A 14,333-nucleotide genomic window follows, 5' to 3' on the forward strand; every position below is an offset into this window, starting at 1 on the left:
AGAAACAGGCTGCTCCAGTGCAGGCTTCCCGCAAAGTCACTGGCTACTGGGGGATCAAGTCACCTTTCCTGCTCCAGGGTCCTCCACAGCTGCAGGCCCAGGTTTGCTCCACCATGGTCCTTCAGGGGCTGCTCCATGGGTTGCAGGGAAACCTCTGCTTCGGCATCGCCTCCAGTTCCTGCCTCACCCATTTGGTGTCTCTGCTCCAGCACTGCTCTCACCTCCCCCTCTCCTCTGCCCTGACCTAATTTTCTCCTACTTGAATATGTTACCCATAAAGGCACAACCATTGTCACTGGTGGGCTCCGTCTTAGCCAGAGGGGTGGCCAGATGTTTGGAGCCAGGGGTTGGGAGTTGGAGGGGAAAGCTTTCAGCAGCTTTTCACAGGAGCCACCCCTGAAGCCCTTCCCCTGCTGCCAGAACCACACCAACCCAACACAATACCATAAATATCACACTCACTATAAATATAGAAGTGGTCACCATCCCCGGAGGGTCTCACTCGTCCTGTTCCTACCCTCCTGTTTGTTGTGAACTTGGCACTTTCACTGCTAGGAGTGTGCAGCTTGTGACCATAATATGGGCTGAGCATAACTTTGTGTTCTTAGTATTAATGCTGAATTTTTATATATATATAATTCTTTTATCACATCTCTTTCCATTTCAGCCCATGGGTCTCCTTCTTTTGATTCCCCTTGCCAGGTAAGGAGGGGTCACTGGGTAACAGAACAGCTGCCTAAATGAACACAGCTTTTTGGCATTTGAAGGAAGTAACAGGTAGAGTATCATCTTTCCAATGGATTAGTCCTCTGTCTGTTGCTGTTCAATGTTGTATTGGAAAGAAACCAAAGTAGCTGATGAAAAAACTCAGAGGCATTTTTAAGACGCATTAGAAAAAAGGAGTCCTGTAGGTTCCATTTCTCATAGTGTCTGGTAGGATCTGATGTTGCCATTTCTCCCTGTCCCCAGAGGTGCTGCTTTAAGAGCATCTTCCCCCAGTCTCCTTTTCAACTGCTTCTGCTTGCCAAAGCAATAGGTAGGATTTTGTGTGTCGCCTGAGGATGATGGAAGACTTTGAACGTTCTCAGGAGTGTTGCTTGTGTTTGGAGTTGGTAGAGTTTCTCTAAGGATGTTTTTCTGATACATGTAGAAGAACCAAGTTTGGGAGATAATGATGAGCTTAGTGTGTGGAAGAAAAGCTCTGACTCCAGTTCCAGTGCTGATGGGGTAATTTTGTGAGGAACTCTGAAGGGTAATAAACTTGGGCACGGCTAATGACACATGCCCAGCAACTGGACTTGGTTTTCTTGACATGGCTTTGCTTCCCTATGGAAAGCTAGGCTTGAGCACTGCAAAAATACACAAGGCAGTGAGAGGTGGAAAGTGAATCTGCATGAATGAGGTAATAGGTGTTGAGAGACATCCCAGTGGTGTTGGCTGGCTTTGTGCTGTGAAAGCCTCCAAGTCCAGAGAGGACTTCTCCAGAGTTTTGGTCCTTACTTGGCACTGGTGGGAGAAACATGAGTGGGAGAGGAGGCAGGCTGCTGCTGCTGACCTCTCTGCCCCAGCAGGTCCATTGACCAGGTCCGGGACAAGTAACTGCTGCCACTTGGATGTTGCCAACTCACTGCCACCAACTGGCTGATGGTGACTTCTACACGGCCAACTCAGTGCCACCCCTTCAGGCTGCCAACCATCAGGGGTGCTCATTCAGCATCATGAACAAACCCCAGGGAGCAGGTGGATCTTCTCACAGGGCTCTGATTTCTGCAAGGAAATATCTATATAAAGGGGAGGTCAAGTGCATGAGTCACACAATTTGTAACATTAAAAATTATCTATGAGATAAAGGCAACTCAATCAAATGTGAGGTATTTTGTAAAGGTTATGTTAAGCAAACACAATTAAAAAACCATCAAAACATTTTTTAAAAGTGATGTATAACAAGTGCACTTACCTATAAAACATCTAAACATCATTGTTATTTTTTTTAAGTAATGTTAAACAAATGCACTTAAAAAAACATCAAAACACAGTTTTTAAAAGTGATGTTCAGGACTGTGACCTGAAGCAGGCTGTTTGTAATACATTTGATTGAGTTGCCTTTATCTCATCCTTAATGTTTCATTTCTTATGCTCACAAGCTTGGAGCTTTGCTCACCCACGTGCAGGGATAAGAAGCCCCTTCCTGGGGCTGCACACGCCTCCTGTTCTGGCTTGTGCTGCTGCAGCAAACCTCCCCACCTCAGAAAATGAGGCATGTGTGTAGAAGGGGAAGAGATGTAATTTTTCGAAAGATATTGGGCTGACTCAAAACATTATCCTTTCAGGCCTCCTCAAATGGAAAATAATGAACCTAGCGTCAGTCTGATTTTCAGGGCAATGCCTCAGCCATGCTTCTCGCGCGGCACCCTGGGCTCCCCTTACAGCTCCCTTCGGCTTCTTGAGAGGGAGGTCAGCATGTGGGAGGTCAGGAGTGCAATGAGCGAGCCAGACCACCCACTCGCCAGGCCAGCCCCCCTCCCCAGCAGGTGCTGGAGGGCTGCAATCACAGGAGCACTTCTGCTCTGCAGTCTAGCCACAGCCATGGTGGGGGGCAGGAGCAGCCCATCAGCGACACGGCGCCGTTCCCACATGGAGCGGACAAAGCACAAGCACAGGGATGGTCACAGCAAAGTTCCCATCTCAGCAACCTGAGGATCACCTCGTCAACAGCAACTGGAGTGCTGGACAGCTATGTTTCCAGCATGAATATGGAAGGGAAAGGCAATTTATGGCTGCAGCTCAAGCCCAAAGATGAAACGCAAAAGCGAATCAAAATGTCTGTGGTAACTGTGTAATGAGCGAGGCTGATAATCAAAGGTTGGGGTGTAGCATTTCTGCTGCATTTAAACAGCACAGAAGTAATCTGCAATCCGCCAGGACAAATGCAAGCAGCAACTTCAAAGAGTAATGGCATTTTTATTATTTTTTTTTCTTCTCCCTGACTGGAATCTCTACACGCCTGTGTACTCTTTGTAGTATTTTTTTCTATCATAACAATTTATTTTTTTGTTTGCTTTTAAAAGGGAGAAATAAAAAACAGCTTTTGCTTTAATATTCACCGTGATGAACTTAAAAGTGGCTTACAGAAGCAGTCTGGCATTTTCTGTTTGCACCAGCCAGTTGCTAGTGATTGATCTCAGAAGCCAGCCTTCATTTTCTAAGCAAAATAAGCCACAGTTGGCAAAACCTGATTAAAGTCAGTGAAGTTTTATTTGATGTGGCTGTTGCCACTCATTTCAGTGTAATGTCTCTCTTTTCAACTACAGAGGACCTGCAGAACACAGAACAACAAGTAGGCACCAGTTTATAATCCGCTCTTCTAAGTGTTCCTAATAGGCCATCAAAACAACATGCAATGGGTACATCAGCATGTAGAATAAACTCCTAATACAGCTGTTGCAGAGTTTGTGCTGTCATCCTTCCCTAGACTACCACAGGAGAAGCCGCTAGCTGGACCAATGCTACGGTTACATTCATCATGTAAAAATTGCTGCCAGTAATCATGAAAGAAATATTTAAAAATTTGAGGGGTCTTGTCTTTGCTTCCTGATTTTTGAGCCTTTTTAGGCATAGTGGAGCCATTGTGCCTTCTCCTCCTCAGAGTATGAAGCCCAAAAATATCTGTGTTCCTAACCCACACAAGACATGCCAGCAGTCGCCATTCTGCTCACTGGGAAGGGCTGACACTGCTCCATATTACTTCTCAACAGACAGAAGTGTTCCTTTTCCTCTCATTTCTGAGGAAGGGGAGACAATGAGAGAAGGAAGAGTAGGTGAAATTACATTTGAAGAGGTGCAAATATAAAACTGACAGGCTTGGAGACAACGCGTCGCATTTGAATGGCTATTTGCAGAGCAGCTCCTCTGCGAGATAACTAATGGCATGTGAAAAGGTCCTACACACAGAAAACAGTCTGTCATGTTAAAATAAAGAGCTCTGAAGCTGTGAAGTCTGGCATAGCTGTAAAAATAACTTCTGCTTGGGAGGGCAGGCTGGGAACCCTGCAGCTCCTGATTCTTTACAAAGACAATGTCCAGTGCCACAGCAAGGAACACGGAGGCTACTGTGGCTCCTACAAATCCCCACCAAAACGTCAATTTAAATTACTATTGAAGATTAAACGCTAGCATGAGCCTACACTCCCTTGCAACTGCATTAATTATTAAGGCAACATGCAGAGCTCTGTAATTGGCTCCTGTCTGTTAGCACAGAGCTGAGTTTATAGGTTAGTGTAGTGGCAGAAAGATGATGATGCTGATTACATACAATTTCTGGGTTTGCTGGTGTTTGGGAGAGGTGTCTTCTAAAATTGGAAGAAATGTTAGGGAAAATCAGGGTGGCCTTCCCATAGCAGAGGCCAGGACGGAGGAGGGGGCAGCCTAAATGGAGGGAAGGCAAGTGCTGAAACCTCCCCCTCTCCCCCCTATTAACCACAGCCTGAAATTAATCCATGACACTGCCAGAAAGTGAAGAAAAGGCAACCTCCCTGTCCCCACCAAACAAAAAAATACCCTTTCAACTTCCTGGCAAAAAAAAACCCCACCCAACCCTGCTTCTCCTTTGCAGAAACACCAGCCACTCTGGTAGGTTTTATGCAACTATGACATTGTTTTGCTTTCATTTAGTTTGTGTCATTGGCAAGTCCTGTCCCTTCCACCAGCCAGAAACTAGACAACTCCTGCAAGGGACCCTAGCTCTTATTCTTTAATTAGTACACTCACACAGTGAGTTATAAACAACTTAATAAAATGGTCCCACCACACAATTGAAGAGCAACTGTAAGTATGGGTCTGAAAATGAAGTCCACAGGTTTTCCAGCAGATGTGCTGCAGCCAGCTGCATGTCCTCAGTCTCCAGCAAGTCTCTCTCCAGCATCCTGCTGTCAGCAAAGACCACACTGCCTGCAACATGCACAAAGGATGTATGGAGCACATGCAGACAGCTTGGCTGACCTACAGCAATGTGTTACTCTGTGGTAACCTTTTGTCCACCTTAGAAAAAGCCAAGGTCTCTGCAGTGCTTAAATCCTGGTGAAACCTTTAAAATCACAACCCACGAGATATGTGAGAGGAAAAGGGAGAGATCTGAGGTACCACCAACAGCTCTGCATACCTATCCAGAGGAGAATGGGATGGGAAATTATTCTAAGATATGGGAAGACAAGAGGGGAGTAGACAAGATGCCCCTGTCTGGGAGACAAGAGATGGCCATAAGAAAGAGGTCGTCTTCCTGGAAGAAGGAAAGCAGAAGGTATTGCAGTCATTCTGGCATCATTTAAATATGAAAATTGAAGACTGCAGTGGAGAAATCAACACTGGCCATGTCCTCCCCTGGCCAGGGTCTTGCCAGGGAAGGGGTCACAGCAGCAGACCCCGGGCAGGCCACCCTGTGTCCCCTCAGCAGGAGATATCACCACCACAACAACCTCATTAAATTGTCAATCAAGTTTAATGCATCATAAAGAAGTAAAACTACATTGGCATATTTAAGACAAACACTTTTTTTTTTTTTTCCTATGCACACTATCCACTGGACAGTCCCCTTTTCAAAATAACTACTTTTAACAGTCCAAGACACTTCTTCAGAAATTCTTCACATATTCAACCGTCCACTCTTTTTCCTTTTTTTTTTTTTCAATTGTCTTGAGAAGGAAAGAAAATCATTAAACCTGAAAACATTTACATTGCAAGCCACGTTAGAATGCATAATTGGCATACAATAACCAATGTATAACAATTGTGTTTTACTTAGTTCACTTTGTTCATCAATAAAAGAATATAAAAATCTTGTTCAACTGAGTGTTGTGTATTAAAATAGATTTGTATAGTACTGCACAGTTTCTCCCGGAGTTGTGAAAATGGTTGAAGGGACCATGTGCTGCCTAGTGATGGGCGATGAAAAAAGCCAGTCCCTCATGTTTTGTGTTGTTTTTTGTTTTTTTGTTTTTTTTAATTTAAAAAGGAAAAAAAGGAAAAAAAATAAATAAAAGATTCGGCACCATGGGATATGCTGATGTGAGAGATCAGCCTTGTGTCGTGCTCTGGTGGCTTCTTGCTTTCCTTAAGTATCTGTTGTGCTAATTGACAGAGAACTGATAAACGACAGAGATGATGGCATCTGGGGTACCTGTGTGTGATGTTGAGAAAACTGGGGTGCCCATCACTACCTTCCCGGGCAGGCCACAGGGTGATGGGGGGGAGGGCCTGTGGTTGACTGGGGACGGCCAGGCAGACCCTTGCAGTATCAGGAAGACTAGCTAGTGAAACAAGCAGGTGCACTGGGATTTTCTCAGGCTAACGCTAAATGCTTCCCAAATGTGCTAAAAACCAATAAAATTCTAAAAAGGAATCAAGTTTCCAAAAGAACGCCAACAACTCCTTGAAATTTTCCACAGCCTATCCCTCCCCCCAGAACTCTTGATATTATCCAGTATGAGAAACAACCCCTTGAGGCAGTTGTTTTTTTGTTGTTTTTCTTTTCCTGTACCATTTCAGCAAGCAAAAAAAGAGAAAGAATAATTAAAAAATCACATGACATATTTTTAACAAGAAAAATGCAGTACAAAAATGTAAAGTTATCTTTTTGGCATATTATCTGTACTGGCAAGAAACAAAACCCAGAATATTTACTTGCTTTTCTTCTTTAAAAAAAAAAAAAATAATAAAAGAATCCAAAATTAACAAATGAGAAAGCCCCCAAAATAATATCTTTTAAAAATGAAACCCTTCCTGCCAAAGATAACCACTATTATGGTTTATGCTAAATCTTGCACGAAAACTCCATGAGAAAAATACACCAATAGCAAAATAAGTAAAAAGGACCTGCAAAAAAGTAAGGAGTTTTACAGTCATACTTTTTTAAATACTTCGGAACGCATATACAGAAGCATCGGCATGAAAATACTTCAATATTTTACTAGAAATGCTAACTTCATACAGTTTCTTTATTTAAATATCTGCAATTCTCAACTCTAATAATACTGAAAAAACCCGATCTTTTGTTTCCAAGGCTCTGTGAGTGTCCGTGACGCCGTTCGGGTCAAAATGGCCCCATCTCCAGGTCACCTGAATCAACGGGGCCAACTTTGTTCCTCCGATTAGAATCCAGGTCAAGTCTTAAGTAGTTCAGTTTCTGGTTATCTCACCAATTTCCCTCCCACACATAGCTTTCAGCCCAACTACTCCTCTACTAGCTCACTAACTCTTTGCATTGAAAATTTTCCCCTTAAAGCAGAACTGGCAACCTGTCTGCTCCCCACAGCAGGATATCCCGCTTCCTATCGGCCATACTTCTCATCCTCAGTCATAAATACATTAAGGCCAACATAACAAAAAAAGAACAACCAAACAAATCTCATGAGCACTGAAGGTCTTGGCAAATACAAAACCGCAGCACAACCCGCTCTGTGGGAACCTGCTGCCACAGTGACCTACAAACTGGACCGATTGGTTTGTGAGTTTCTACGTGTATCAAAACTGAGACTGTTCCTTCTCTCCTTTGTTTCAGCATCATCTCTCCTCTGCGCATGTGTGTAAAGTTTTCTTCCCCCCTTCCTTCGCTCTCTCGCGGCCGCTCTGTCAGTTATTACCCTGTGATTGCTGCAAGGCTTTGTGCATGGCAGCGGAGGCAGAGGAGGGTTTGATCCAGGGGACAGTTAGCAGGGAGGAGGTGGTGGTGGTCGTCATGGTAACCTGAATCATCTGCTCGTTTTGTATCAGTCTAATGAGGGTTTTGAGACGTTCCAGTGACGACTGAGTCCCTTTCTGCTGGGTCAACAGGCTGGTTTTTAGCTCTAAGCATTTCTGTCAAATAAAGAGAAGGGGGGAGAGAGGGAAAGACTGTGAGAATACATTCAAATTGGTGTCAAACATCTGTCCAAACATCCTTTTGTGTCTCGAGTGCATGTCCTGCTCAAATGAAATATATTCTCCTTTGGGGATAGCAAAACCACAGCTTAACGAATGGAGTAATCACCGGCGCTGCACACGCTGCAGCAGCTGTCTGAGGTAACGACCTCCATCCCAGCCCAAACGCAGTCAGAGGATGCTTCCAAACCCAGCCTGGAGAGAGCCTGGCAGGAACGCCTTCTGCACTCCAAAGAGATGAGTGGCATGGGATTGTAATAGCTGTATTACTGGAAAGTGACAAAGCCACCAGTGAGGCGTCAACATCCTACCAAACGGCGCTGATAAACACTTGAGGGATAAGCCTCGCCGTGATGCATTTGGTGCGTGACACAAATTGTAAGGAGTTGGCAGTGTGAAGGGAAGTTGATGGGGATGGTGACCTGAAACCTCCTGTTTTCTTTCTGCAAGTGGGCCCAGGGAGGGGTCTGTCAAAACTGGTTGCTTGTCTGCAGATTGCTCCTCTTTGGCTATGGTCTAGGCTACTTGGGGTAGCTGAGCAGTCTGCAGTCCTGGGGAAGGGGTAAGTGCCCACTTGAAAGTCAAGTTGTTCAAAAAGCAACTGTGTGGAGCTGGCCAGAGACTGGTTTAGACAGGTGAAGTCTCAGGTGAAGGATAAATAACGTTCTGTTTTTCCCAATAATACCATTCCATCTGTGGTGTGTATGAGAATTTTCTCTTTAATGTAAATCACAGTGAAGGCAAATATAAGAAATGAAATTGCTCTGTGCTGGAACAACTCTAATACCTTTTCTCCTTTCAAGTGGATATATCTCCAATAAATCCAATCGTCAGCTGATATTACCATTTAAATAAAACAGTGTTGCCCACTGAAAGAATCTGATTCTGCTTAGGTAGAAATCTTAGTGATTTTGACAGCCCTGACATACACCTGATAGCTGCCTGCATCCCCAAATGCTTTTCTTTTTCTGAACACCTCATCCCGCTGCACCCTCCTCCATGCTGAAGATATTCTGTACCCCAGAGTCACTTCTTCATACTTACATGTGTTTCCATTAGTGCTATACATGGTGGCTATACACAATCCCAGGGAATATTCCCCCACTGTGATGTCTTTTAATAAGTTATTGCTTTTCCTTCCACTCTATTTTAAATGTGATAAATATTTTAACATGCCTCGTCTGGGTAACTTATAGTGGTAAAACAACTAGTTACCAGTTGCTTCTACAGCTGCCACTTTGATTTTTTCAGGGTAAGGAAGTTCCAAATATTTATTTAGACTGTTATGCCACACATCCCTTAAGAGTGGGCTTGAGGTGAGGTAGCCCCAGATAACTTCCTTCACCCATGAAGGATAGGAATTATGGCTTTGGACTCAGCCTGAGACTTGGTCCTCTTAGTACAGTATGCATGGGAGACATCTCCAGCCTATGTTTAGCTTTGAAACGAGTTCAAAGAGAAAAGGATTGTGAATCCATTTCCAGTCACAAGGAGGTGAGGCCTCTAGGACAAATAAACATGGTTATTTCTACCTAATCTCAAGAGTTTTGAGCTAAGGGACAAGCAGCTGACACAGGAGGACACGCTTGTGACTAAACTTTTCACCTGGAGAACGGAACTGTGTTAAAGTCACTGGACAGCTGAGAGCTGTGTATGGCACTACAAGGAAGGCAGGCACAGATACGTTGATTGTTTTTTTGTGTGTGTGCAACAGGAATTCAGTCACCCTCAGTTTGCCAAAGCAGCTTGCTTTAATGCATAAAGAAAATCCATGTGTGGATGGACTGCAGAGAAACACACTCACCCTTGAACATCTGTAGTTGGGGAGCATAAATCATTTTCTAGCCACAAAACACCAGATTTTCAAGCATAAATTCTTTATAAGCATCTCTGCAGGAGACTCCGTGTCCCTAGCCAGGTGTCCTACCTTCACTGCATTGTTGAGAAGTCGATCTTTTTCTTCTAACTGCCTATGTTGGCTCTTCAGCTCACTGCTTCTCTTTAATAACTTCCGCTTCTCTTCTTCTTTGACTGCAGAGCAGTAAGATTAAGGATGCAGAAGTTAAGAGAAGGACATATGGATAAAACGTGCACTTGAGAGCAGAAAGCAGAAGCGTGTATTTTGAATTACGAGTTTCAGGTCTCATTAGTCTTTTGTCAGCAGGTACAGCCAAATCTGGAATTCCTGCTTGCATGCATATGTCTATGTCAACAGCTAGAACCCAAGACAACCCAAAAGCTATAGAACACCTCTGAGATGAATTAAAATTAATCCTTGGACCACATGGGGTCCTGGAGATCTCTAAGGAAGAGAAGATTGGTATTTAAGAACAGGTCAGACACCTGGAAGGGCAAAAGTTCTGCACCTCTGGTTGAAAAGCACAATCATAACAGTAACAGACTGCAACAATTAGAAACTGATACTGCTCATTATCTGAGACACTAGTCTCTCATCGTGCTACATACACAGTGTCAAGACTCTGCCTGGCCTGACTGGGTCTCTCTGCCTCCCAGGCTGATATTATATGATTCAGCATTAAAATCCCTTCTCAGCTCTGTGCTCAGGAAGGTGTCACTTTCATGACAGCCTCCTTCACACAGCGAAGTTTCTAAGAGATCAATCTTAGCTTGCTCAGAGAGAAGTTAGCAAAGGAGTAGACCAAGGGGGAAGGGACAAAAGTTACCTGCTGTTTCTTAACACAGCCCCTAACTTAATAGTGCCAAACACCTTGTAGCACCACAACACCACTGTAATATTAGTGCCATGCAGGACCCAAATGGCATCAACCATCACAAGCATAGAATCTCTTGTCAATAGCTGTGTTAACCCCTACCTGTTTTATGAGTAACATAGGAGTGAACAATAGCCAGAGTTCCAGTCCATGGCACATTGTCATCCTTCTTTAACACCTATAAGCCCAGGAAGCAATAAAAAGTTAGAACTCCAAAAAGACAGACATTTATGTTTTTCTTTCTCCAGCATCACAGCTCTACAGGACTAGATCTAGGGTTCTCATCTCAGAATTTGCAAACTGAAAAGTAACATAAGAATAATATGGGTAGCAATTTCCATTGGGGCTTACTCCTTTACACATGACTATAAACTAGCAAATAGTGCTAAAAGGGGCCTACAAATCCTGTTTCTTCTTGTCATGGCCAGAAAACATTCTCCAGCCCCTGACAAGCAGATCTCCACACTGTCAAGGCTCTTGTCTGCTCAGTGTGGGAGAAGTTGCTGGTCCATATGAAAACATGACTGCACAGATGTAATCCTGGCCCACTCCACTCTCTGCAAGTGCATACTAGAACTTTCCCTTAACATTTTCAAAGGAACATAATGGTGATCTCAATGCTAAACACAAAGAACACCAAGGCAAAAAATCAAAGCCTCGACTCTACAATTTCATGACACTGTACAGTTTTAGTCCTTGTTTTCCTGTTCATGCAACGAGCATTATTCACAGCAACTAGACAAACTGGCATTTCTCACGGGACTATGATCAATAGTTATGTGTAATAAACCTGATTTAAAGGAAAAGAAGCATTCAGCTTATAGCTTTCAGATCCACCGGTGAACAGTGTCTCCTTCTGACACTGTCTCCCTCATCTGAAAGGCTTAGGTTACGTATCTGGCAACCCTATGTGCTTGTGGCTTTATTGTGAAGAAGGGAAACAGAGGAAATTAGACATTTTAAAAGGACAAATCTCAGCAGATGTGATTGCAGGGAAGCTAAGGCACCCAGTGTATGTTTTAACTCTAAGACAATTAAAATACCAGAAACAAATATTGCAAAGTACTGCAAGCTGTACTAAAAGCCTCTCCTTATTACTTCACCTCATAAGCTGTGATCATAGATTAGATTCATTTAGTGGTACCCAAATTTGAGGTTTTTCCCATTTTCTTCTCTTGGAGTTCTATGCTCCACGTAGCTTACCTTCTGTTGGCACTTTGGGCAGACCCAAACCCCCTTGGGAGCAGTTTTGAGAGGCGGGTCCAAGCAATTGAGGTGATATGCTCTGGGACATGTACCACAAGGCTGCAAGTTAATGCCACGCTTGCAAGCAGTGCAGTGCTCATCGTGGTGGATCTCACTCTGCAAGAAAAGAAGGATCACTTGAGTAAAATCATTGAAATCCTCTCTCTATACAGCATTCAAAACCACTACTGCAGCAGACAGGTTCATTCACACACAAGATGAAATTGTCAAAAGCATCCTGGCCACTGGAGAAGACAGAAATAATGGTGTATGACAGCAACAAATACAAACAAACAAATGAACCAGAAGCAAGTTGCATAAATTGAAACAAAGAAAAATAAAAACCAACTAATCAAATACAGGAGGGAGTTCACTCATAAAGGCAGCCTGTGACGTAGGAATTATTTCACTGGATTTTGATGTGTCACTCCATCACATGCATCACTATGTGTAACTATTTTGAAGCATAGGTCACAGTCAGTATGTTGATCACTTGTCCTTCAAGTCCAAAGCTGAAGGAAGCAAGCAAGGAAAAGTTTCTGGGGAGAAAGCACAGTTCCATGTTTTACATCCATTGCCTCAAAGAACAAGTAGAAGAACAATATGCTCAAGTACAACCTTTTGCTATGTACCCTCTTTTGTGAACTCCTCCAGAGGTCTCCTCTGTTGCTCTGTTCTCCTTGCTGCTAACTGGTCTCTGTTCATCCTCACTCTGACAACTTTTCTCCAACAAGACTGATTAGTACCTTGTCTGAAGCAATATATAAAATGAACTAAGACTCATCAACAAAGTTACAGTGTCATGTAGTAAATTGCTATGCTAATCTGGTAGCAATGTTAATTACTCCTTGTATAATTAAGTGCATTTTAATAAAGGAGATACTGATTTTTAAACTCTCATGGCTTGTGAATTATTATTTTAAAAAGCCTTAATCTTCCTAGCACTTTTCCAGGAATAAGAATAATAATTTTGCACCTTCGCTTATTCAAAAAGCATATTTTAATTGTTAGGGATATTAATGATAATGTTTCTTCACAGTTTTAGTGAGGCTTATATCTTGAATTCTAACTCAGTCCTGTCAAGAAATCCCTCTCCAACATGCTACTTTTTAGAAATTATGTGCTCAAAAAGTCTTAATTTTAACTTCAATGCAAAGAGATTTAGTTTATACAAACTAGAATGGTTACTAATTTTCTTCGAATTTTAATTAAAACCACAAATCTAGACTAGCAATTTCTCAATCAATCAGTGGATTCTCCAAAGAGATTAAACTCAAGCCTTGCACACGGAAGTCCAAGAGTTCAAATCCTTGAAATTCTAACTTAGAGGCTCAAAGATGTAGTTAAGTGGGAAATGTTTCCAACGAGCAGTAGGAAATGCAAAGAACATACTGCAATTTTGTACCTTGACAGAGACAGATGCAAGCACTGAATTACACAGTGATGAGAAAGACACTGATAACACACAAATTTTTCTACACATACCTTCCAGAATAGATCCTCATTTGCTAGCATATGGAAGAAGGGCAGAGAACAGATTAGTGGGAAATACGTCGCTGCAGTAAATGCTAGTTCTCAGCTATGGGAGTAATTTTAGTCAAGCTGGGACACAGGAGATGAGGACATTGCCAACATTAATGTGGGCAGGAAAGAATAAAACTGCAAGTAGTGAAATTAACATTTGAGATGTAAAAATTTACATTGCAGGAATCTTGTGTCTGAAGATCTGATGCTATAGAAGTCATAGTATAGGAAGTACAGGTTCTATTTCAAATTTTCAAAAACTTTCATGCAGACCTCCTCTCTGCATGTCTCTAGTCCAAAAATCTTTCTTAAGGACTTTACCCTCTTGGGTGATGAACAGTCTGGCTATGAACCAGCAAGGAACCAGCAAGGTACTTAAGCAAGTGCTTAACTTGGACTATGGAAGTGGTGCCACTGACTTACTGTTAAACACATGTTAAAATGTTCAGCTGATTCATGGCCCAAATGCTCTGCTACTTGTGTGACTGAACTTTATGTTATCATCAACCCTTTATCATCAAACTACTCCCACCAAACTGCCAAGATTTTCTGACCTGCTGATGAACCAAGTCTGCTATGACTGCATTCACAGCCTGACAAGAACAAGAACCACCAGAGCTCACCTGAAAGCAGGCCAAGCCTTTGGTAAAAATATTTGTGAAATTCATCACACTTTGGTTCAAAAATAAAAAGGCAGAAAATTTTAACAGCTTTATGGAAACTTCACAGGGAGTTTCAATTTTTGCTGCCAATTTCTAAGAGGCTGGTGCCTGCTGATGAGAGGCCTTTCTTCAGGTTAAAGGCAACCAAGCAGATATTTCTCCACTTTGGTCCTTCTTCAGCTCCCTCTCTGATCACAAATGGGAATAAAGCTGCCACAGTGATCTCATATACAGACCAATCTGAGAGTTGCTTCCTGCT

The 14,333-nt window shown here is 42.8% G+C and overlaps 1 protein-coding gene across 1 annotated transcript in view; it reads right to left on the reverse strand.

Moving 5' to 3' along the window:
• Nucleotides 1-7,623: 7,623 nt before the first annotated feature.
• The window catches only part of PHF21B (PHD finger protein 21B), a 167,994-nt gene continuing 161,284 nt past the window's right edge, over nucleotides 7,624-14,333 (reverse strand). Inside the window, exons 9-13 of the mRNA XM_010002962.1 lie at nucleotides 13,374-13,396; nucleotides 11,847-12,005; nucleotides 10,746-10,821; nucleotides 9,839-9,942; nucleotides 7,624-7,848 (exon numbers count right to left, since the gene is read on the reverse strand). Of these exons, the coding sequence (XP_010001264.1) occupies nucleotides 7,624-7,848; nucleotides 9,839-9,942; nucleotides 10,746-10,821; nucleotides 11,847-12,005; nucleotides 13,374-13,396 (587 nt within the window). The remainder of the gene's footprint in view (nucleotides 7,849-9,838; nucleotides 9,943-10,745; nucleotides 10,822-11,846; nucleotides 12,006-13,373; nucleotides 13,397-14,333) is intronic.

This window comes from Chaetura pelagica, unplaced genomic scaffold, assembly GCF_000747805.2.
Source record: "Chaetura pelagica isolate M959 unplaced genomic scaffold, ChaPel_1.0 scaffold117, whole genome shotgun sequence".
Taxonomy (NCBI): Eukaryota; Metazoa; Chordata; class Aves; order Apodiformes; family Apodidae; genus Chaetura; species Chaetura pelagica.